The following is a 26,429-nucleotide window of genomic DNA, read 5'->3' on the forward strand; positions in this document are numbered from 1 at the left end:
TGCAGGCCGCATGCTGTTCAGTCTGCCGCGGTGCAAGCCTGAGGGCCGATAGCGTGCCCGGCCGGCGGCACCCCGCACGGCTTACGTGCACACGTGATGCCTCCTGGCCCATATCTGCATTTGAAAACAAGCTTCTTAATCACTAGCCTGTGCAAGTCATGCAGATTGTATTCCAAATGGGCCTCGGATATGGACGGTGTGAAGAAAGACTAAACAAAAGCTCCTTCGTTCCCATTTAGGTATATTCGGCAATAAAAAAATGTCCCGTATTCTTCTCGACACGCCAGGCCCCGGTGCGACTTGTCCGAGAGCGCCCGCTATTATTGATGACAGAGGACAGGATTGTTATGCATGGCCTTGTGTGGGATGCCATCGGAGAGCGCGATTGGGAACCTTTTGAAAATGTCAGTGACACATGATTATGAATATTAAACAGTCATATACAGCCCGTGATTACTTGACAGGGATAGGGGAGTTGACAGATGGCGCTGTGCGGTGGCTCATGGTGAATATCCAAGTTGCTGAATGTTGTATTCTTCACCGTGGGCCCCAATATTTTGTCTATGCACAAGATTGGCATCTAATTATACACCATTCATATTCTACCACACATATACAGAGAATTTACAAATCTTTAGTCAAAAACTGGACACAATTTGTTTGCTTAACTTTGCTGTATTACCTCACCATACTGATTAAACACTTAAAGTTTCATTAAATGTGAAAAAGGGATTAATATTAACAAAAAAAAGATTGCAGTATGCTTTTTGTATAAAGTCTAATGATGAGGGCAAAAGACTGAGAAACTACTTAAAAATCCTTATTAACCCCGAGATCTCTGAAGCGAAACTGATTAGTTTGTAAGTTTGAATCGCTAAAGTCCATTTTAAGGGCTTGATGTCATCAGCGTTATCTCATCTGCTTGGAAAATGCTCAGAGCCAACAATCCAGAATGTTAAACCTCTTTAATATTTCTCATCACAAAAATCTACGTGCTTTGGTTAGAGCAGTGCTTCTCAAATAGTGGGGCGCGCCCCCCTTGGGGGGCGCGGTGCTATTCCTGGGGGGGCGCGTGTGACCCTGGGGAACAGGCTTTTTTTTTGGCAGTACTAGAATAAAGTGTAATTGCGCGTTTACTACAGCAGGGGGCAGTGGCGCTCTCATTGTTACTTCTGTCACGTTTGCGACAGTGCAACATTTTACGACTTACAAGACAAGTTAGGATAGTCACGGTGGGGAGGGGGGGCGCGAATAGTTTTCGTCTTGCTAGGGGGGGGCGTAACAGAAAATAATTGAGAAGCACTGGGTTAGAGCGACGTTCTAGTTTGACACTAGTGAAAAAGAGACGCTACCCAAATTGTTTATTCACTGTAAAACATAAACGGACTAAAACCCTTGGGAAAATTAGTAACATATTTATTTATGTGCTTTACTCAAATTAGCTTAAATAAATTTTAATACAGAAATGATCTTAAGTGTGCAGTCTTCAAATTACTGTAATTAAATTAGATTACAGAAACATTTATTACAAGCTTCCAGTACTCGAATTGGTTAAATTCTGATACAAAGCAATGCAGAGCTCTCTCTGAAGGTCACAATGATTGTCATTGGCGCTCCACATCAACATTGATCAGATGCCCCCAAAAAACTTACCGTTACTGCTGCTTCAAAAAAAAAACAAGTTGATCCTCAATCATTTTTTTCTCAATAATGTAAAATGTGCTCATTAAAGATGTACACACATACACCCTCAGTTCATTCCTTGACATTTTCTGGACTTTTTTTAGATAGGTCAGGTAAGAATGTAGAGTGGAACCTCTAAAGGTTGAACATAATTCAGGTTTCAGTAATTTTTTAAGATTCCAATGCCGCACCAGTATGAGAAGAAGCCTAATATGAACAATGGTAAATACCAAACCAACAATTTGATGATACATGTTTTTTTTTAATGTTGACAACACTGATGCAGCGAAATTTTACTTTTGTGTTGCAAATATAAAAAGGACATTTCTGCTTGTGCTCGAGAGGCGAGTCTCTTCACATAAAAACGGAACCGACCGATTTCTACGTACATTCTGTCTGCCAGCGATGCTCCGTCTTCTGTTACAATCAGTTCCATTTCCAGTTTGATGGTCACTGCTGTTTTGTTTGACTTTGGTCGTTTGAATCCCCAATCTTACAACTTCAGGGGGCTCTTCCACTTTTGAGGTTCCACTATACATGTGCGTGTAGAAAACAAAACGTAGAGGGGAAATAATGTCCACAATCCATAGTCATTGTTCTTACCTGTACAAATGTATTGATATTTTTCTTCATCAGTAGATTTTCAGTGTACAGCAATTGCTACAATCATGATCGCATAGAAAATTATTTCTCTAAAATGTATAAATAACAAAGGAATTACTTAAGTTATATAGTAATGCATTATAAACAACAACCATTAAAACAGAATCTCTTTTGTTATTGTTTTTTTTACAATGTTAATGTTACAATGTACAATGCTACTCGCTAACACCTTTGCCACAAATAAACTATGTGTAATGATGTGGAAAGATGCCACTTCAATCTTAAAGAAAAATAATCAGTTCCACTTTGATAACCTCTTTAAATTACTGTAACACAAAAGAGCTTTGTTTACTTTAGAGTTCATCTTGTATACAATATAGAACATATAGTATCTTTTTAAATGATTAGATATTTCATAATGTTTCAATGACTTGATGCAGCAATAGGCTACAGTGTGTACTTCATGAAAGGGCAATAGCTTAAGGGGAAAAAAAAACCATCAAGATGGCTTTAACACAAACAAATAAAAAGAAAAAAAATCATACTGTCCTTTTTGGGGAGTACATAAACGGCATCAAGTGGTCATGCAGTCGTCGCTCGTTTCCCTCCGGGAAAGGAAACACGCACCGTCAACATAAAGGGCCTGACTTCTCACTTGAAGCAAGACAAAGTTAAAGGGGTTCCACCCATCCTGATAAAACAAAACAAGCAAACAAAACGCAGTGTCCATTTTGTGCCTACTTACGGTACATACAAGTGCTTTGTTAGCATCACAAGTTTGGTGTTGGACTTTGGCTGGAGCTTTTCACTGATGGCAGCAAAGAACTGGCGCTTTAATGCAGAAGGTCTCTCCTCCAACAAACACTGCTTTTTTCTCCCTCCGGTTGTCAATGCAAAGAAAATTTCGGAAAGAATGGTTGGATCTAGCACGTGAAGTCCTCAAATGGTCCGTGATGTCCGCTGTGATGATGGTGAGGATGGTGGTGATGATTGGGTAGCATCGTGTTGGCGTGTTCTGGGTGACTCCGCGTCACGGCGTTGGGCTCCTGTTAAAAAGCACAGAAAATAACTTAAATCACAAATAATTCTGGCTTCATTCTGTTTGTACCTCCCAGTTACAAGCAAATCATTTATCCAGTGCGAAAAGAGCAAATATTACTGCAGCTTATGGAGTCACTGAAAAAGTCTTCTTTTTTGTGTCTGCATGGCTGTGTGTTGGTCCATCGTCCCCAAACTTTTGTCCAACTCCCTACAACATCACATCCACTAATTTGCATTTAAAAAAATAATCAATAACGCTTGTTTTTTTTCCTCATGCAAAGTTAATTATATTACAGAAGAGAATGGAGCACTGCATAAATTTAGGAATCGATTAATTTAATGATGACTGAAAAAAGCAATCACCTGGGAAAGGGCGCCACAAACAATTAAAAAAAGCTGAACTGAACCAGGAAAGGACAAAAGAAGAAATACAAATAATACTGCATAAAAAGAAAACAGATGAGGGCAAATGTACTGGTTCTCATCACTGGAACTGAGAACTTACTCTCGAGCCATTTAAGAAACATCCAAATAAAAATGTTGCAATAAACAAGTTCAGCCCCTGAGCAAATCATCGTAATGAATGAAGAGCATTGCATATGGTTAGTTCAGAAGTGGAAAAGTAAGATTTCCCCATCTAGGCCCATTTCCTAATAGAATCATCGTGCCACAGGGAAGGAAGTAGATACGACATGAAAAGAAGCGCAGCGGTACAGAATGTGCCGGACCTCTGTTTTCATCTCTTCCAGGCCCACTGTTGCAACAGTAGCAGGCTGCGGTTGCGGCTTGCTTTTCTTTTCCTCTTTTTGTGGCCTCAGTGCACGTTGTAGCCGCTGCTTGAAGACCTGCAGGAAAACAGCAAACACAAGAACTGAAATGAGAAGAGCGCGTGCAAGAAATTGAGCAAAAACTGAGATGATGACACTAATACCCAAGTGGAAAGTAAGTAGCCATTTTCCATCCGTAATCCATCCAGCTATTTTCTATAGTGCTTGTAGTTGTTGTGTTTCAGACATTTGTCTCTGGAACAACTCTTACTGCTTACGTGGTCCAAATATCTGATTTTGACATGCTGGATATGCAACCCGAGCGTCTGGGGGCCCGATATGCTCATTTAATCAGGCAGCGTGACATTAGTCAGACTGCACGATAAATGACAATCAGTCCAAGGGGAATTTGGGGCGACATTTTGTCTTGGCCCGCTGGATTGAGGTCAACAAAGGGCCTGCCAGTGTTTTTTTTTTTTTTTTTAAATCATGCAAAATTACGGGAAGGCTTGCATGAACTAGCTAAGTTTTAATGTAATTTTATGCTTCAGTATCTTGTGTGACATGAATCATGATGTTGCTTCACGTGCGAAATATTCTTATTTTGATATATTCACACTTAACCAGCAAAAGGCAAACATGCAAACTTGAATCAGATACCTCATAGATATAATCCAGTATTTCTAAGATAGTCAGGATGCTGGCTCCAATGAAAAGACCCATCTGGCCACCAATGTCACCTACAAACAGCGCAATAAAACAATTCACCTTTTTCTCTAATATGTTCACAAACGATGTCCTCAATAGTGGTACCTTGAGATATGACTGGCTTGACCGTTTTTTTTAGATGATTAAAAGCCGTCATTCACTGATTTTTTTTGTTTCTGCTTTAATTGTTAGGCAAAAATTTCAGAGCATTGTATTCTGGCGGTGAACTCAATTTATCCCAATTATGGAATGACGTAAACTCATATATCATGGCACCACTGTAATACATACATTTTTTTGGTGGCGGAAGTCATACCTAATAAACCCGCAACGTCATAGGCCTTCTTTTGCTCTATTGTTTCAAAGTTGAGCGCCTCAAAGAAGATGTCCAATACCAGAAAATTGTCTCTAAGAAAAACAGTCAGAGTATTAAAATACGGCAAATCACAACATAACAAGAATCAGATCAGAAAAAAAAACTACTTTGGAAAACTGTGATCAACACTTTTTCATATTTTCAATGTTGGTGCATTTTTAATTTTGTCTTTGCACCAAGTGACAGAAAAAAACTGATTCATTGATTAATCAACAGATTAACCAATGATTAAAATCATTATTAGTTGCAGTCCTAATATTAGTGCCACTTATCTTGTTAACTCACAAAAACACAAATGGCTGAAAAAAAGTCAAGGTACGATAAACATTGTGTTGTCGACTTTTATGTTGCGTGCAAGTGACCACAAACTCGAGGTCAGAGTTAATGATCAGTTTCATGAGAAGCGCATCACCGCTCTCACTCTGTCGAGTTTGTCGCACTGGAGCGCTCGTACCGGATGTAGTCTTCAGACTTGTCGTATTTCCTGGAGAGATACCGAGCTGAACCCTTGCTTGGGATTTTGACCATGGAGAGCTCTTTGCCGTAACGGGTGAGATTACAAGGCGTCTCGCATGGACAGGTGTCCCCGCTGGTCTTCTGGAGCTGGGCTGCGACATTGTGAGATGAGAACAAATGATTCACAGTGTGCCGTCTATTTTCATACACGACGGCATATATTTCTCATGAAGGAACTTTCCCTCTATGAAAATGATATTACAAAATATTACCTTGAATTAACTGAGCATAATTCATATAATTGTATTCATGAGTGTGGCCCATATGGATATAAGCCACTCTTAATACCTTCAATAAGTTTTAAATGTAATGATGAGAGGCATAATTAAATTTGTGGCTCAAATAGAGTAAAAAGTATAATTATATCAACGTACGTGTGCTCATTAGCATAAAATCGTTCATACCGCTCCATTAATGCCATTGAAAAGCGCGGCACTTTTGTTCTCTTGGCGGAAGGAGAGCGAGATGAGATGGAAGATGGACGAGACGCCGTAGAAATGACGAATCAGTTTAATATTAACAGTTCAACAAAGTACGCCATCACACTCCAAAGTGACAAAATCACAATGGGAAGTCATTTCAAGATCTTTAGATTACCTCCGGTTGTGGTATTGCTTCCATTGAAAAAAAAAAAAAACAATCTTCAAAACTTTGCATTGTACCTATTTTGTTGCATTGTAATGAGAAAAGAAATGAAGGCAGATTGTTTCTTACCAAGTGCTTTGTCAACACAGTTGATTTTATTCGGAGGACAGATATCAGCGGTTCCTAGAGAAGAGAGCACATAATGAGCCTGATCAATCACAACCAAAATGATCAGTGACCCGCGTCAACCGCAATGAGGAAGAACGGCTGTGAACAACAAGGCGTCGCTTATCATTCATCTCCCAACGAAGGCGGGACACACCGAGGATGACTTGCATCCACCGAGCGTGGCTGTCGCAGAAAAATGAAGCATGCGTGTGTAGAAAAAAACTCCTCAGAAAAGAGAAGAAAACACATTGGCCAGTCCATCAAATGCGGGAATTCATTAGCGGCACAAGTCATTAGCAGACTTCTGCTGTTTTGCTTCTTTATGAGGTGTGTTGATTAATGTAGAGTGAAATGACGTCGGATAGTCTCTGTGACTTTTTACGCACTCCCATTATGTCTTGTTTGTACAATGTAGCACCATTATCAGCGAGAAAAGAAATGAGTCTTGAATAACACTTTGTAAAAAGGGCAGCCATTTTGTCTGAGGAGACAAAAGCCATGGCGAGTTTCCATGAGCTGTCCACGTGTCACAGGACAAGAACGGCCTAATAGCTTTTTTTTTTTTTTTTTTTTTAGGTGCCCGCCCAAATATAGAAATAGACCCAGACACTAAAATATTAACTCTGAAGCAACCAAACCTTGGAAAACACATTTTTGCTTCTAAAAGAAATGTGGAAGATTTAAAAGGAGTCACATGAAGTCACAAAATGTGCATTTGTAATATATTGTTTTCTTTACTGTTTATCTTCATTAAAAGAGTTGATAAGTGGATCATGTTGCTAACTTATAAATATCCAATTTCTAGACTATTTGTTCTCATCAATGTCACGGCCGACATTGATGAGGCAAACAGAACAAAACAAAAAAGTCACCGCTTCAAAGACAAAAGTCTTTCAAGTCGGATATATTCGGAAACCGCGAGCAGCTGTTTACTATAAAAAAAAAAGGGGGGGAAAGAAATCTTTTATCTGCCCCAAGTTGATGTCAAAGGGAACAGTGGATGAGTAGTTAGCTCTGAGGTTGAGGGTACAAATCTAGTCTTAAATTTTCTTGTGTGTTCTTTCTGAGCTTCTGTTGAGTTTTCCAAGACAACTATTCACAAAGAGTATTCAATAAATCTAACATGCAAGTTTTTGAAATGTGGGTTAAAAGCCAAATATAGCGAGAACATGCAAACTTTACACGCGATGACCTGAGATCAGACCCACTCGATGTAGTCACCACTTCAAACTAACATCCATCTTCAGCGCAAGGTTGAGAGTTTTGGTGGCAACAAGCTAGAAGAGCTAAGTGCGGGACTCTCAAAGGAACTTTATTTTCAAATATAAAACAAGCCAGCAAACAGCAAGGAATGTCAAATCCCAAATATTTTAAGTCTATTCAAAGTACAAAAATAAACCAAAACACCACAAGAGGAATCATGAAATGACAACGGCTAACAAGAACAGGCGAAAACAAAAAACATACAAGACAGACAAGACATGAAAAAAGAGACACAGAGAAAACATAAAACGAAACTCAGTCCGATCAAAACAAAGTCAACACAACGTCATATTTAATGCACATAATTTGCAAATCTCTCCTACGAACTACAGTGCAATAATAATAAAAACAACAACTGTGATTATAAAGTGCCTTTAAAGGGACCTAAGAACACCCTGGAGAATTAAAAGGGGTAATTAAACGTGTATTTATTCCAGTCACTAAGTGTACGCTTTAGTGAACAGATGGCGCACGACAGCTTTTTCAACATATACAAACAAAGCTATAAGTGGGGCTACAACCACTGCAAGTGCAAGACAGGATTATCTTCCACATCCTGTTTACTGGGTAAAAAATGAAAACGTCAGCGCTGTAACATTTGAACAGCTGTGTGTGTGTGTGTGGTTGAGACTGAAAAAGACTTTCTATTCACAAGTTGGCCTCGCACTCCCTTGACAAGCTTTGGAGCCAATTGGTCTCAGGAGTCCTATAAAGGAATTTGAGTCTTCTTAATATTCAACAATAAATTGTGCGTACTCGCTTTCCCAAAGCTGGCGAAGCAAAGCTTCTGCATTTATTAAAGCTGATATCTATAATAAATCAAATTCCTGATGCAATACATCACCGTGGGAAGCAAAAGCGGTGCCGCAGCTCACGGGGAACTCTCAAGTGATTATTGCTTGCAATCTGTTAATTCAAATGTTTCTCTTTGTTATCTTATTCATTTGTAACTGGGGCTCAATTCTTGCAGTTTCTTAAAAACATGTTGATCTTGCAATTTCTCTCACGGACTGACGTGCAAGGCAGCAGTCATTTATAATTTAGGTGGCAGATTGATTTCCCGCTGTTAAAAACAATGGACCAGCATTTAGAATGGTGCAGCTGTCATAGCATAATGTAATAGTTGTGGCCCCGAGGAATATTAGAAAGCAGAACTATTATCCTTTGTCCACTCTTATTTCTATCATTTTTTTCCAGATGTTACAGTCCAAAACGCATAAATGATTTGCAACATTGTTTCCAATGCAAGTGATAAGTCTTTGTCAAAAGGCCAGTGATGCATGTACCTTCTGGTATCATATTTTGACTGTACCCTCAATTCATTGTTGTGGTTGTGTTCTTTCTCGAGCTTCAATGCAGCCTCCTTCATCACAGTTTACATTCAGTAGCCCGACTCTTAGCAATAGTGTTGATGACACACATGCTGTGCAAGTCTAGACACTTAATTTGGTGCTTGACAGACGGGCGTCTCACTCGTATCCTCCAGACGATTAGGCAAAATGAAAAATCGGTAATCAATAGGGGTAAAAAATCTGCAAACAGCGTTTCCCATTTTTCCTGTCGGATCTTAGGTCTTCGACAAAATTTTCATAATTCAATCATTAATATCAATTCTCTTGTTTATTTGAGGTAGATTTTGGATTCTATGCGTCTCTGTATGTCACCTTAAATGGCGACCCAGCAGCAGTGAGAAGACCCTAAGCTATTTTTGCGGTACAGAGAAGCTCTAGTTTCAGTAATGTGTAGGTACTTAGAATATGGAAGGGCCATTCGTCCGTGACCAGGAAGACCCTTGTCCATGCCCTTTTAAGGGCATCGGAAGTAACCAGTAGAGAGAGACTCGGACCGCAGCTGTTGTCTTACGAGGTACAAATGATGGGGGAGAACAGATAGAGAGAAGCGCGAGGGGCTTTTTTGGGGTGAACATCTGTGTCGTTGAGAGCTGAATCATCTTTGCTTTTGGGGGCACTCAAACTTTTGGAGAGACATCACTCTGACATCGGTTGAATAAAATCTTTTCCCAATCAGCCGTGTGTCACTGGAGTGCTTCCCTGGGACAGCCATCGGTCCACCGAGTGTTTCTTTGGAGACCAGCGAAACAACAAAGACCATTCACCACATATTTAATCACAATCATCTTCATTTATCAACTGCCCAGAGTTGCCAAGCTCCTTAAAGTGCTCAGAATTTCTTTTTTTGCTCATAATAGAATTTGGTTTGAATCCAGACTAAAAGAACATAACCACTCACCTTGCAATCTGCGCTTAGAAGCCGTAAAAATAAATGGCACAAATTGATGATGGCCTGCCCGGGCGACAGGTTGAGAAATTCACTGAGATGTTAATCAGGACTGACACCTGAATGAGAGCTGCCATCATAGCTGAAGAGCATCCCATTCCATGTAGAGCAGCTCAAGGTCAGAGCGCAAATTACATCCGTCCTCGGAGGGTTCAAGTGGGCCAAAACACAGATGGATTATTTTGTCCGTGCCTCATGATATCATGGATATGGATTGACTAATGCAAATATTCCAATGGAAGCGGCGACTACTAATTGAATTCTTAATCCAACCTTGGCTGTCATTCATACGTAGTAATACGGAATATGTTGCCAAACTGAAAAGTTTTTGAAGCGTCAGTATAAATCTATAGTCAAGATACCGTATTTTCCGCACTATAAGGCGCACCGGATTATAAGGCGCACCTTCAATGAATGGTCCATTTTAAAACTTTGTCCATATAAAAATCCGTATATTTGGAGACGCCTGCTGTAGTGGCTTAATATTGGTCCATATATAAAGCGCGCCGGATTATAAAGCGCACTGTTGGCCTTTGAGAAAATCTAAGGTTTTATAAGGTGCGCCTTATAGTGCGGACAATACGGTAATTAAAAGCTCTGTGTGATCATACCTGGCATGTGCACCATCCTGCAGTTGCACACTCGCACAACCTCGTTGGTCTCACAGAGCAGGCGACAGGCGCTGATGCTGTACGTGTCATATCCGGGGAACTTCTCTTTGCTGCTGGAGCGGCAGTTCCCCCAAGGCTGGGGCAGGTATGTCAGCTGAGCACAAAGATTTATTAGCCGGGCAGCTGGCAGGAAATCAGTAAGGCTGCCATGCTCTTTGTGGTTGGGCTTGAAGATGATAAAGATAAAGACCTACCCTTTGCTCCTGACATGAAACAAAGGTCTGGAAGCCTGGAGAGACGCCGAAGCCCAGCTGGTGAATGTAAGGAGGCTCGTCCTGACTGTGGATTTGAACTCGGATTCCGGCCTCCAGAGACGTCTCGTCTTCAAAATGGAGCAAGGGCACAGCATGGGAAATTCACAGGATGAAGAAAATGTGATGTGAATTATAAATGGGAATAATTTTCCCATGTACGATAAGCACATCGGCACCAGACAATTTTTTTTGGTGTTGTTTTTAATGATGACACAATTTAACCCTGAAACTGATTAGACGGTATTTTAAATTCCAACGTATCGGAGATCGACCTTGGCGATCTCACCACACTTTCGATTATTTCTCGTCGGTTGAAATCAAACTTGGCTGAAATCGAAGTGAAGACAGCCACGTGTAATGAATTATGTATGACTTTTAAAGTGTTCACTCGAATACCAACAATTGTCAGTCAATTGATTGACTTTTACTTTTCTCATCAGTTCACAAATTCTGGCACTAAGGGTTGCAATAAAAAAAAAAACAATGCACATTATTATTTCATTTTTACATCATCATTACATTGTACACAAACAATTTGCTGGCTTACTCGTCTCTCTCCATATCGGCAGATATTCATCCTGCTGGATATCCAACATGATCTCCAGCCCATTTCCCATTCCACCTTGCTTGGTTTTCTTAGATGTGGTCTTGTTCCCATTAAAGGTGTAGCATTTCCCATATCTGGTGTAAACCTGGAAGGAAACAAAAGCTCACATGAGCTTGACAAATTCAAGCCTGTAACGAGAGCGAGATTGAACTGAGCGTAAAACATAAATAAGATCAAATCCTGTCATGTGCCATAAACATTTGGAGTCTCCACACTGCTCACTATGGCTGTAACATTTTAATTGGACCCCTTGCCGTCATCGTATAAAACCTTATCAGAGGCCTGTAACTTCAGAAGCTAAGTGTTATGTTGTATTATGATAAGGAACAAACAGGATTTCTCGTTCTAGACAGAAATGGAAGGGGGAGAAACATGGCAGTAAATTGCAGGAAAAGCAATCAGGTAAACTCATGTTCCTTCAAACTTTGATGTCAGCAAATCACAGTAAAATAAAACTGATGTTGCTGTGCTTGCAGCGCATTTCTTGCTCTGTGTGTTCACTGGCGTGCCGGTACCTTGTAGCCGTGTTCCCTGACAGGGGCCAGGATGCCGCTGGAGATAACAAATGGCCATGATGACACTTCTTATAAGTGCATATCATTTTGTAAGAGGGAGTCATTATCCAGTCCCTCAAACAATTTCATTTGCTTTTAATGACAATGCTGGCATGATGAAATATGGAGAGGATTACATTTCCAAAGTTGATTTGCTGGACGTCATGACGTATATATCGGAAAAGATAAATATATGGGTAAATGCGCCATAAAACCTTGAAGGTGACCAGATATCACCAAACAACCAATCATCAGTTTCTATTATCCTGAAACAGATGAACTACATCCCATTATTGTTTCAATATGTGCTACTTATTTTTTTGCACCATTAAAAAGTGGATGTGTTCTAGTTCAACCTGCATTCAAATCACCTCGGTAAAGCGATCCTAATCGCGTTTCCAGCAGTGATTAAACCAACGAAGCCCGTATGAATAGCTTCCACCCCTCTTTTTTTCTGCAGATAAATAAGGGATCAATTACCAGACTGAGCAAAATCCATTGGATTCATTTAGTGAAGAAAACGCTGACTGGTAATGAAAGAAGAGGAATTGTCTCGACCCCAGAGACACAAATGACAATCCGGCGGACATATTAAAGAGTCATGCCGATGCCTTCTAAACACGGACGTCTGACTTTAAGATCAAACAAATCCGCCAAATGAATGTTCTGACCAGAAATGAAGGTTGTTTGAAAACCAACAAAAAAAAATCTTATTTATACACCAGTGAGAATAAATCTAACAACGTTGCAAGGGTACATAAATTCTTTGCCTGGGCATATTCACCACAATGATTACAGAAGGAAATATCAGTCATGGCTTTAAAGGTGAGAAAATACACTTTCGTTTGCAGTAATTGCTTTGTCCCCTTTGAACCGTTTGTAGTTTGGATAAAGGATGAGAGCAAATGTTTGCTTTCATAGGAAATGGATGCTTAGAATATGATTCAGAGAACTGTTCAGGATAACAACAGGCTCGGGATGCATTTTGGACTTTTAGTATTGCTACTAGAGAGGCATGCATGTCCTTGGAGTGTCCCGGGGTCTTCAAGAGGAGGGCGGGGAACATCCCATGGAACCGGTAGTCTTGTGTTACGGCCCTCGCGACAGCTATAAATTGGGTTTCAATTGTTTCCTTTATATTTCTCGTGAGGATAATTAGAAGAGAGGTTGTGAACCCCACCAGTTCTAGAAAGAGTCTGACTGACATGTGCTGCTAGCTTGAAATGGTTTAATCTCAATTTGTCTGTTGCAGAGTTGCCGGGGAGGTAAGCTTCACTTATCGCTGATCCTCTCAACCGTTCATTGACACACTTAAGCCCGGAAGGCGGACTTCGTCTGATGGAACGGGCAACAGAGGTGAAGGAGGATTTTGCTTTGGAAATGCTGAAAAGTGCCACAACCAGCACTGGAGGACCTTGATATATTCACACGATACCCCCTGAGACCATGGTAATGTCTTCCAATTATTTTGCCTCTTCCAGATTTTTTTTTTTTGTGAGATTCCCGTTTTTTTTTTTTCCCACACGGGTCTTTGCTCAATGAGGATTTAGCAAAATGGTTACTAACTGGTACAAATCTAATACAATTAGAGGTTTTGTATTTCACCAAGTAAGTTCAACTAAAAACAAGAAAACTAAAGCAGATGCACCTGAAAGGCAAGTAAAATATATAAATAAATCAGTTTACCATGACAAAATACATACATCTTTAACAACTCGGTCAAAAAAAAAAGACGCTATCATCATTTCTCCTTAACCTGAGCAAAAGAGGATGACAAAAGTGCACCAGTGAAGGAGTACCCCAATATACACCCAAAAAAAAAAAAAAGATAGAAAATTACCCAAGAGAATATACTGAATCCCAAATGACTCACCACACTTGGAACAAAATAATTCAAATTTGTACACCACAGGAAAGCTCCCGTTGTTCTGCTTGCCACACTTAAGAATTCAAACATTAGTTTATTCGAGCAGAACTTCATAATAAATACATGATGATCTTTCACGCGTCCTTACTCGACAGCAGAAGAGAATATTTTGGGGTTATATGCGACATGCAGCCGCATCATACAGAGGGTGAAGAAGCTCTGCATAATTCAAGTCACAGTGAGACAGTTCTGTGTCATGGAATATTAATGACATCTGAATCAACTCAAGTAATTGCCTTAGAAATGTTTGTGTCTCTTATCATTCCATATGTGTTGATGTTGAAAGAAAAAAAAACAACAACCCAAAATGAAGCAGTTATGCAAATTGCTCATTATGCTGCGAAATAAATACATCTCTAACAGTGTCAATCAAAGCTCAGTGTGATTATCTCTGTAAAAACAAAATGTTTCATTACGCTTTCTGTTTACGGCAATTGAAGTGTTTATTGTGTCACTTTGCTATGATACACAAATCCTGCGTCAATTTCTGTCATCATCAGCTTGGCTTTTAAAACATAACAGAAGCGGAAAGAAGATGTCGGGTTATTACTTTTCTTGTCATCAGCGGTGATAGTTTTCCATTCCGACTCTGCTTTTCTGGTTTCTGTAAGTTGGGATGGAAAAGTACCAATACTGGGTAGCAGCATATTTTAAGGTATCTCGTATGTAAAGACTACCGATACCAACCCCCCAAGAAACTCATTGGCGAATCAATATGTGGGTGAGAAAGAAAGGTCATGATTTTATTATCCTTATGTAAATTTTACTTGATATTCTTTTCCAGATGTAAATTAGATCTCATTTAAAATAAAACATAAGGATTGTGTAACCCTAACCCTCAGCAAAAAAAAACCAAGAATAAATTCCCTCCCGAAATAAACACAATGACGGACTTTGGGGTTGTGTTTACTCCATTCGCCTCTTTCAAATCTTTCCTTGATTAAACCGGGTTGAAATAATCCTTCATCAAAAGTCAAGCAGATTACTTTTTACCATGGCGCCATGCACCGAGATCACATGCTGTGGCCTGTAAACACAAATCTATTGTGAGTTTCAGAACCGCACTGCTGGGAGAGATCAGCAGTTGGTCTGAAGACAGGTTCAACTCCGAGCAGAGCAGGCTGAGCATTAACTAACAATTCCAACATTGCCACTCACTACGTTATCGCGCACGCATATTCCATAGATCATTACGCAGCTGAGTGTTTCAATTTCACTGGTAGTTTCTCAGAGGGCCATCCAAGCGAGCTCTATCATTTGCAATTAGCGCCTTGTCATCATTCTACCGCTGGGCGGAATAACACGCTTGATAAATGTGATCATTTCCTCAAATAATGATGACAAATGCAAATGAACGAGGAAACATTAGAGGAATTCCGCCGAGACTCGCTGATTAATCCGATGATCATTCCGAGTGATGAATCTGGCACCGTTCACTCCGAGGGAGGTTTTTCCATAAAAAGGCGTTGTACCCACTTGACCGTTTGAAGCCGCATACGTTGGGCCCCAACACTTCATAAATTAAAATGAACTCTGCTGTCAACCTCCGGGGCTTGTTTCAGTCATCTTTGTGGGAGTTGTGAGTCATCCCCTGCCCTCTTTCTGGTCCCCTCCAACAGAGCATCAAAAATAAATTCAGCATCGGAGTCGGCGAGCAGCACAACCAGCGAGCCTCCCATTTTTGTGCCACTCACCCATGGACACTCATCTAATGGATCGGCGATAGATGCTTTTGAAATAACAGGTTGGAAATGGACCAACGAGCTCTCGAGCACAATACAGCGAATAGAACTTCCATGTTTACGTGGAAATGCGTGGCAGCTTCCTGTGACTATGGGCTGCACTCAATTCAAGGCCGTAATCTCACTAGGTTGTTAAATGCAATTTGCAGCTCATAATGGTTTCGGCGCTGATTTAGTTGAATCTCCGCCAACATCCGGATGACACTAATTTACCATTCCAAAGAATTCAGAATATCAGCTAGCAGTTATGTCCCTTTTGATTGAGCTGGTTAAGATCTCCAATGTACTTTTGAATGGATTGCCTGATATATTTTCAGCTTCGCTCAGCCAAATGAGATAATAAGAAATTATTTATGCATTTCCTATACAGGTACAGTGATGCCTTGACATATGAGTTTGAGTCAAAACACCCATATAAATCATAATTCCTCACTGAAAAGAATAGAAAAGCTATTAATTTCCTTTTTTTTTTTAAAAAGCAGATTTTTTTACAACTGACTAATTTTTTTGCATAAATAATACTGTACTGGTATATTGTCTGTCTACATGTGTTGCTTCACCCTGTCCAAATATCTGCCGCTTCAAGGGTCACTGCAACACCAACGGTATTTATTAGGCCACCTATGGTATTTTGCATTTTGTTAGCATTAGCTCAAAAGACTTTATTAAAACAAAGCCATGTGGTTCTTTTGTATTATGTTTTATTTTAGTAAACCCAGATGTTCACACTCACATTTTTAATTTACAAGGACTTTTAAGTGAAAAGTCCTTCAGGTAAGATATAACCAAAACCAACTTAAGCAGCTCTGTTTGATGCTAAATTGACTTGACTTGACTTGACTAAATGTTCAACTTTTACATTTTACTGCTTTTGTCCGCTGTTATTATGTCACTATCCGGACTTCACCCACAAGCACTCAACTGGTTATTGTTGGCTTTCATTATTTATTTTCCTATTTCAGGTGGAGTGGTGACTGTTTATTCCTCACTGCAGCTTCAGGCAATGGCACCGAAGAGGTGTGGGTGCATGGACAGGGAGGGATGTTGAAACAAATGTCTCTAAAGATAGCAAAGAACGCTTTGCCCTAGCTGACAAATGGGTGTTTCGCTTTGCTCTTCACCTCAAGTTGCCCTTCACCGTTTGATGAGTGTGTCAGGAGACAGGCAGCGAGGTGAAAGCCGTAGCTGAATCATCTCCCTTTATGCACTTGTCTACCTTTTGACTTTCTTTGTCCGCGGCCATTCTCATATTCCTGTTTAATCAAGGGACCACTGTCATTTACACTGAATTTCATTTCCCAAGCTTTCCATCACTCATCGCTCCGGCACCTACATTATTTATTTATTTTGGGAAAACAACCTCCCCTGAAGAAAGCCTGATACAGTCCATCCTTTTTTATTTGTATTCATCAGAGCCAAGACATCAAATCGCTCATGCTGGACTGGGGCCACATGCAGTCTAAACTTAGATGAAATGTCTGGAGAGAAGAAGCTTGATATGATATCCATGTTCAACATCTATCAGTACAAAATATGGGGAAGCCTTAGGGGATGTGAAAGATATACAAACACACATGAATAGTAATATTGAAGCCAAGCTGGAGTTGTGTTTTCCATCTCAAATCAATAAGTGGATTTTAGCTTTGGATGCACGCTGGCGGACATGTGGCCAGCAGCTGAGAGGTTCTGGGTTTGAATCTTGGAGCTGGACCCACCTGTGTGGAGTCTGCATGTTCTCCTTGTGGGTTTTCCTATACCACAGATGCAAACTAAAAAAAAACTTTGAAGACTCTAAATAACCCTAAGATGTGAATTTGTCTTAATAAGATGCACATTTTTTTACTTTTAGAAAAACAACAGCTGAATGTTTTGTCCTGAGCGGTCTACAGGCATGCAACACTTGTTCCATTCACAAGATGGTGCACTTATCCGCTCACAGGCGTACTTATCTTGGTGCCCCCCCTTACCTAACACCCCACGTTAACAATATTTGCCTGGAAAGCACGGGACATTTTTGAACACACGGGGAAGAGGCAGATAGCTCGTGTTTTTCATTCTGCATGAATCATCCAAGCAAACAAGTCTGATAAAGGTTTTACTGTGGGTTGTTAAAGAGCCTGCTTGGATCCAAAGCACTTCTCACTGATCACTGGACAGAGGGGGACGCGGAGCCAAATTGCAGAGATGTTTGGCCTAAGGTTAAATGGCAACTATCTGCTCTAATGACAGCACACAAATTAAAGGGCATATCATTAAAGAAATTATCGAAGGACGAAGCGATAGATCTAACAGAAATTGAAAATAATCTCATGAGTATTTTTTTTCTGCCTATGCACTGCCAATAAGATTTTTCAAAGGCCAAATTTCTTCCAAATCTATTGACTTTATAATTACTTCAGGCAAACTCAATAAAAATGGTGTTTATCCATTACAGTTATTGTCACGTTTCATTTAACAACTGCTGTTGTAAAACAACACCATTAAAAAAAAAGAGAGTCAATGAAGATGGCAGACAAAAGGAAACGGTAGATTATTCAAAGTGAAGGGAGGAAGGCAACAATGACCGCACATCAGAGATGGGTCCAATATTTGGCCCCGGCTGCATGGCGGCATGCCACCCGCCCAGATGTTTGGCATGTGGATTGTAGTTGTGCCAAATGGGAGTCAGGAGAGCGCACAATGCAGTCGGAGGTTTTAGGAGGCTTCTGATGCATTGAAATGAAGCCGAGGAGAAACAGAAATAACATTTGGTAGATGTCCACATTCATCCCGTGAAGGAAATGGAATCATCAAGACAAACGGACGGTCGTGGCTGAACAGAATTACCGCGTGTCCAATTTCTGAACATATTATCAATATCTGGCATATATACACCTGTGCTCTTTAACTTTATGCTGCTGTAAAACTTTCTTTTCAAACGATACATTTATCATCAAACCTCAGAAGGCGACTTGCCTCGACTCCGTGAGGCATTAGAAGTTGACGACATGGTTTCGTCCCTTTGGACTTTTAATTATGTCATCACCTAATATCCACACAAAGCTCAGGTATCGGGCTGACGGTTGTGTCAATCCCCAGGCATGCCGCCCGCGCTTTGCCTGCCAGTTAAAGAAGTTGCTTGTGGTCGAGCCGTACAATAATCGAAGGCTTCCTGTGGTTACACGCCACGCTGTCATTGTGCGTCTGATCTTCTTGGAACGGGCTAACTTGCTCGTTGGTGCAAGCGTCCTCTGCCTCAGTGTGAGGCTGTGATCATGTGCTGCACTACAGTATGGTATGCAAAGAAATAACCCAATGAATTTTTTGAGCACTGAATGACAGGGGACACGCCTTTCCATTAAAGTAAAGGAAAAATTATTTTAATTTATTGACTACTAATTTATGTCATTATGGTGTGTGTGTTTTGTAGAGTGCTACGTTTGTAATTAAAATAACACATTACAACAATTTGGGTCACTCATTTTCTAATTTTTTTGAGGGGAGGTTGGGGTGGCTGGAACGGATTAATGGCATTTCCATTCATTTCAAAGAGCATTCTAGACTTGTGTTTTGAATTCAACTTGCATCTCAAGGCAGCACTGTCTTTTGAGGAGATCTTTTAAACTCCCTCCCCAAGTAGATAATCAAAACCAAGTAGGAATATTAAGACATATAAAAAAATAAAAAAAGAATCACAGAATAAACGTAACTGTATTTTGTTAACTGTAAAAAAAAAAAAAAAAATCAACTGGATGTTTGTGTTAATGTGTTTTTCCAGGGCTGGAAGAGAAAAGGGAATGGATGTGTTTATTTCCAATCCCTCACTGCATTTTCGATTTACCTTTAAAATGTTAAACATCAACAGGCATGAATTTTTAGTGCGCGTTTTGCTCTGTGTGAATGAATCTCTGTCAAATCCTTTCCAGAGACGCGAGTCTTAAATTTGACCTTGTGTCAAGCCGCTGAGATGGTGACCGTTTTCCATTACTGCAATTCCGCCACATTCAACAGACGAACGCTAGACGAAAACCCAATGACCATTCTGTAGAAAAAGTCACCTAAATGCATTTCTGGACGTAGAATACACAATTTAAAACAGGCGTCAGGTATTTTAATAACGTGCCATTCACTGACAACACTTTCCACACCCATTCTTTGTCTGGCTGAAATCGGCACATTCAAAAGGATAGCCCAGTCTGATGTGAACAAGCCATCATCTCACCCAAGATAGTGTTGAATGCATTACTTTGACAAGTAGACTTAACTGGACTGGACGTTGATAACTTCCTTCAGCAATCAAGTGTCACTTATCAGACGCCAATGAAACTCACTGCAGCTCTGTATACCTTTGGCTTTGTTTTAGTGTTTGACTACAATGTAAAACTGCCAACAGCACAAACATTTTACACATATAGTAAAGGCGTGACGGAAGGGAAGCTCCAATCATATTCTGCTCTGGGGCTCATAAAAGCTTGGGGAGGTATTGCGTCTCTGCCTACGGACTACAAATGAGGGGCGCTTGCATAATACCACTACAGGCAGAGAGAGAGAGAACACAAAAACAAATCCACCCACTGTGATGTAATAGCGGGGTGGAAATTCATAATTGTTCAATTGGTTGTATAATTTTCACACATATTTGTAAAAGAAGATGACAAAAAGTGAGTTGGCCTTAAGATTTTCCCTTTAAAGGCCAGGCCTCACATGATCATACGTAATAAACATGATAGAATTTGCTCTACTCAAGGTTCCGTGTGTCCTCTTGCTTTGAGAGCATGCTTTAATGTCAACCAATTTCCACCGTAGGAACTCATAATACATTACTTATTGTGACAAAGCCCTTTTTCTGAGGACTAACTGTGCTTTCTGCAACCCTCGCCAAGATTTATAATTTGCTGCGACAGATGTCAGGAACAGAGCATGTTTATCTTATTTAAGCCGCACTGTGACAACAAGTGGAAAAATACACCTCGGTGGACACCAGATGAATTCCTTCTGTGAACACTGCGCCGTGCGTGTCGTATTAGCATGTGGTACCAATTACACAATTCAATATTGGGAATTCTTCACTCTGACGAGGTGTGCGCCAGGCCAAAAATACGGAAAATGTTTTGGTTAAGGATGAGCAGTGGACGATATGTTTGGATTGAAAGGGGCTCCAGATCTTCAGCTAGCCGAGCTGATCATGTCGTGGCCAGAGAAACCTGGTCCGGGAGTGTCCCACTGTGATTAATTGTCTGATTTAAGTCGATACTGTTTACGCTGTGACATCATCAGTGGAATCACAATGATAAGAAATGATAAGGTTATGGCCTCTGACTATTATGGTGTCTAATTCCCATCCATGGTGTGTTTTTTTTGCAGTGCTGTCTGATCAACATTGCAGTTGAAATAAAGAAATCAATGTCAGTGTATTCTCACGGCACTTCCATCTCAGCCCTCATACGGAGATGGAAAGTCATCAAGTGAACTTACCCAAAGGGGATAGACACCTTGTATTGATGTGTGAAGGCTTGCTTAGGTGCCCCGAAAAGTCGGTGTAAAAGTGAAGGATTACTCAAGCAAGCATGTCTTCCTCCAGCACGGTGCACAACACCGCCTTTCTCCCTTTTTTTTGACGGGTCATTTTTAAAAAAACCAGATGAAACAAACAACAAGAGAAGTTAGGACGGACCATTCATCAATCCTAGTTGGTTTTTCACTCTTGCTCGCTGAGCTGCACAGGAAAGACGGCCTGATGGAGTTTGACTACCCAGACCCACTTTAGCTAATAGTTTTTGTTAGTCCATCCCAAATTACTAGGCAGTACTTAGTGAAAGACCTGCTTTACTTCGTGCCTCATTCACCAACAAACTGATTTTTATTGCCTAATTTAAGATGACTTCTTGCGGTTAACTTTGCCTTAAAGGGACAGTGTGTAGAATTTAGTGCCACCTAGTGGTGAACCAAGCAAGCAGGTCTTATAACCAAACCAGCCAAGCACAGAAAATGACAGCGTTCAGAAAACACTTTCACAAATGTTCTTAATTTGACTGTATTCATCTCCTTAGTCATGGAGGTAAATGAGGCTGCGTAGCAAAAGAGCCGCATGTCGTAAACAGTTTTAATCAGGAATTATCAGACGCTTAAGAAACCTCTTGAAATAAATTGATCGTGTAGAAAAGATCAAGGGAACAGCAGTACAAGTGTTGAGATTTACCCTGCAGAGACCTTAATTATTTCCAGTTCCACGACGGCTTCATCAAAACAATTACAGGCTTTCCTATCAAAGCTGTTCAACACTGTATTGTTTGTTGAAAATAGTGACATGCCATCTATTGTGTTTTTTTATTTCCAGAGCAATAACAAAACAGTTTCATCATAAAGTGGGATTTTCATTGGATAGAGACCATTTCTATTCCCTCAACTAACAACTTTGTTATTTCACAGCCCTGACTCCCACAAAATAAATAAGTGGCACATCTATATGTCACTTGTATGCCTACCAACCAGGCTGCAGTTGTCAAGCAGTGAAAGGGCAGCCGCCACCATTAGCTTCGGTATCCCGCCCGGTTGGAAGCATTTTCTGCACTGGGACAGAACACTAATGGCGCTTTTACACTCGCAAAACTACTGCGCGGGGTTGTGGCAGCAGAAATAATCTTGCACATCGGAGCGAATCATTATAAGATGCAAACGCAGTCTCTTAAAAGTGTTAATTTCACAAATGAGGGGAGGATGTTAAGATTAAACAATTAAAAAGCAGCTATAAAAAAAAAAAAAACGCTTGGCAGAATGTGGGATAGGAAAAAGTCACAAAAAAGTGTTTGTTTACCTCCTGCAGGGTCCACTGCACTCTAAAACATTGTATCCCCTTCTGAGTTTTATTTATTATAACATAAATCATTTGGCTATCATACCTAAGACTGTCCACACGTTTGTTTCACCCCCGAGCGGTGACCTCAATACACCGAGCGGTCTTTACCAATAACTAAGCCATGGGTGTAAACAGATAAATATGAGGAGTTGACCTCCGTGAAATTCCCACTTTAATTAATGCCTGGTCCCCTCACTGTAATTCCACATCTCCTTTATTAGAAATTTGAAAAGTATTCTCCCCGGAGATTTTGCGAGTCACAGGGAAATTGTGGCACAATATGTTTTTAATTTCCCGGGAGGTCCTTGCACAGCAACTATTTAACGACAGAGAGGCTTTGCCGTATGAAACTAAACATAACGCTTTTTTTTTCTTTCGCGATGGGGCTTGGCCCAAACATGAAATATTCAGTTCGGACAGTACGATCTTGACTGGGGATGACCCGGATTTATTTAACGTCCCAACACGCGATTATTGTGATTCCGATGGACCAACTTCAACGAGTAAAACAAACAGATATCTTTTTTTTATGTACTTGCAATGATGAAATCGCTTAAAATTTATCGATGTAATAAAGCCAAACGCAGTATGTGGTGCTTACCATGTCCGAGCCGAAGAACAACAAAGCATGATCATCAGCTTTAAAACCTTTTTAATCCCCCGTAACTTCTATGGCCATTCATAATAAACTAACTTGACATATATTTTTAATGAGCTCGAATAAACGCACCATTAGCTAGTTCATAATAATCTCTTTCATACGGATCGGCTGGAAGTACTCCAAGAGCTAATGTAGTTCACGGGCAGTTACGCGATATATTTTTAAAGATTAGAACTTCTTCTATCTTGATTATCGAGTTACATGAAAAGTCCTTGATTGACTTCAAGTTTAAATTTGACAGCGAGAGCTCATCAAGTCGCAAAAGAAGCCGTTTGAAGTGCTCATCGCTCGCACTCCACATTTTAATGTGCCGAGTTACTGTCTCCTAATGTGCTTGTAATATACTGCATGCTCCTCAAGATGACACAAATCAATACATACACTAATCCGCCCGTATCCACTGGGGCAATCTCTTATCCTTCCGGATTTTCACACACTAACCTAAAAATCCGTGGAGTGTTCTTAGGGCCAAGTTTCTGATTCCCGTCAGAAGTAAAGGGGATTATGCATGATACTTAAAGCTTCACCCACTTAGAGTTCAACTTTTTTTTTTTCCAGCAAGAGAGAAACTATAAAGCCAGTTTTACTTTTGCTGACATTGGTAAACAAACAGAGGTTGTGCAAAGGTCTCCATCAAAGTGGCAGATAAAATGCTCTTTGCTCGTGTTTTTGAAATGCTGCCGCGATGCCTAAAAACAGAACCGTCTATTTGTGTCAGAGTGAAACGTGCGGGCCGAGCAAAGTGCGTCAAACAGAGACGCTCTAAACTGGTTAGAATCACTTGTCCTGCGAGTCTGTCGCTCTGAGGTGATTAAAGCTCATTTCTGTGACTGACCAGTATCGAGAAATACTGCCATCCACCGGGGTTATTATTTTACACAATTTGAAAGATGCGTCTTGGACATCTTTGATCGCACCACAGAGAAATGCTTCCTTCTTTTAATCCACCTGAATCACATTGGGTTACCAAGGTAACCAAGGTTATAACTATCCAGATCCTATGCTCATGTTCAACAGGGCCTCAGGACAAAGAAGTAAACATCTGCAACATCCGTGTCCTTCAGGGTCAGTGGAGCAACAGTAAGGGTTCAGTGATGTGGTGGCATTGCACATCTTTTCATCATTTTTAATAGCCACCATACAGTCTATCCTGCGCAAGGTCGTAGGGGTCTGCAGCACATCACCCACAACTATATCACCGCTGACAATCAATTCAGACGTTTGGTGTCGCACAAAAACCTATGAGAAGCAATCTGGGCGAGCAAAAAGCAAGAACAAACCACCAGTCCTGCATTGTGATTTAGTTCAATATTATACAAACCCAACACAGCCAATTGATGCTGTAGAAAGTATTTGAAGTTGTCGGCTCATCTATCTTCTGAAAACACAAAAGTCGTAACACATCCAATACCACAGATCTAAGATCGATCGATCAGATGCCAGCTAAGACTGATCACCAGTCAGTCACGGCAAATGATTGTCTCAAAAAATACAAGCTCGGAGATTACGCTGTGTGTTGGCGTGCTGGCAGAGAAGTGCTCCCCGATGTTCTCAATCCTTTTAGACAGAGAAGTCTGTGACTGAACATATTTGACCTGAATCCCATGTTTACTTCAATGATGCTCTTAACGGAGCTTATTCTACATCGGGACTTTCCAGAGTTCTGCTCTCGTTCTGTCAAATGATGGTAGAAGCATCCAAAAGAGGATAAACAAGGCATCTGATTGATGGCAACTCTTCAATCTCAAACCTTAAAGTTCTGATTTATGACTCAAGTCACATCTAAAAGAGCTCGGGATAAGATATTGTCACAGCGTCAAGAGTTTGCCTGTAACTGAATGGAAAAGCACAAGACCGGGGCAGATTGAAAGGGAATTTCCCAAAGACAACAAGATTTGCACAACTGCGATAGCCATGAACGCCATCCAAGTCAAATCCGCCTCGCATGCGTCTCCTTGTGTCCCAGCCAGTCCGAATTACCCCATCGTTTGTGGCGCCGGCTGACACGATCCCTGACAGGTTTTCACATCAGCGGAGGGATTAGAGGCATAAGGTTTACGCTGGCCTCGACTGGATCCAGGATAACATTTCTGATTCAGCAATTTAAACTAATTTCAAGGCTGGCTCTGCAGCAATTTTCTGGATCAATGGAATGTCATAGCACTCTTGGTCACTAGCTCTATCACAGCTCGAGAACACACAAGGATGCCATGCTAATTTAATGCTTTGAAGGGTTGGAGAGGCTCCACTCCCTCTTACCTGTGATGTAACGCTTATAGTTACTAACCGGAGACAAAAGAAATCAGAGGTCGAAGTGTGTTGAAAAGATGCATTGGAAGACACGGCGAGTGGATAATTCTATCATAAATTCATCCTTTTAGAGCAATCAATCATATTAATAGAAATAAAAAAACTGCAGAGAAGACATTAAATTGGATAAGACCATTGATGGATGATAATACAATTGAACATTGGCTACTTTTACATGGACAAAATGTTCAGAATTTGGATTAAAATGATCGGATCCACTGTTTTCATGAACATTGAACGAATCAATGTGACATTTGAAGATTGACAAAATATACCACAAATAGTAGACTTCCGTTTCAACAAAACATGGCACTGTCCATATCTACTTTTTTGCCGTTGGTGTATTTTTTTCCAATTTTCCTGACCTGGTTGTGTACATGAAGCATTTTTATTCCCATCGTTCTTTTAATCTGAAATATGCGTCCGTCTAAACGTAGCTCGTGTGCGAGTTTTGGTTGAGCGATTTATTTCTTTTCCTTTTTTTGAAGGGAATAATGCATGAATTCTGTCAGATGGAAGGTTGGTATGAGATATTCTTGGAGGTGGCTGCGCTGTATTGGCTTTGGGCCAATATTGGAAACGTCTCAATTTCCATTCTAATTATGTAAACGTATTTCATTCCCTTTTGATACAGATGTTGAACATGTATTTATATTTTTACATCTACATTTGATTCCAATACCCTTGACACCTGCCCAAGTACAGGCTTGTGCCCTGAACAATAGTGCATGAAATAAAGAAACCATTACCATAGTGCAGCTCCAGGGCTGGTCTTTATCTCTTTGAGTACTTTTTTTTTGGATGCTTCTGGCTTTAATCGTAGAAAATCATTATGTTGCAGATGAAACATCAAGCTATTA

At 40.4% G+C, this 26,429-nt stretch overlaps 1 protein-coding gene and 1 long non-coding RNA gene across 2 annotated transcripts in view; one reads left to right on the forward strand and one right to left on the reverse strand.

Annotated features, from left to right (window-relative positions):
- Positions 1 to 1,454: 1,454 nt before the first annotated feature.
- asic4a (acid-sensing (proton-gated) ion channel family member 4a) overlaps positions 1,455 to 26,429 on the reverse strand; it is a 64,675-nt gene continuing 39,700 nt past the window's right edge. Inside the window, exons 3-11 of the mRNA XM_061287838.1 lie at positions 11,481 to 11,625; positions 10,874 to 11,001; positions 10,620 to 10,773; positions 6,409 to 6,462; positions 5,633 to 5,786; positions 5,119 to 5,210; positions 4,755 to 4,834; positions 4,056 to 4,172; positions 1,455 to 3,332 (exon numbers count right to left, since the gene is read on the reverse strand). Coding sequence (XP_061143822.1) covers positions 3,210 to 3,332; positions 4,056 to 4,172; positions 4,755 to 4,834; positions 5,119 to 5,210; positions 5,633 to 5,786; positions 6,409 to 6,462; positions 10,620 to 10,773; positions 10,874 to 11,001; positions 11,481 to 11,625 — 1,047 coding nt within the window. The 3' untranslated portion in view covers positions 1,455 to 3,209. The remainder of the gene's footprint in view (positions 3,333 to 4,055; positions 4,173 to 4,754; positions 4,835 to 5,118; positions 5,211 to 5,632; positions 5,787 to 6,408; positions 6,463 to 10,619; positions 10,774 to 10,873; positions 11,002 to 11,480; positions 11,626 to 26,429) is intronic.
- On the forward strand, positions 3,997 to 17,519 carry LOC133160192 (uncharacterized). The gene is made up of 3 exons (XR_009715819.1): positions 3,997 to 4,269; positions 13,347 to 13,543; positions 16,726 to 17,519. It is a non-coding gene; the product is annotated as an uncharacterized LOC133160192 (long non-coding RNA).

This window comes from Syngnathus typhle, linkage group LG9 (assembly GCF_033458585.1).
Source record: "Syngnathus typhle isolate RoL2023-S1 ecotype Sweden linkage group LG9, RoL_Styp_1.0, whole genome shotgun sequence".
Classification (NCBI taxonomy): domain Eukaryota; kingdom Metazoa; phylum Chordata; class Actinopteri; order Syngnathiformes; family Syngnathidae; genus Syngnathus; species Syngnathus typhle.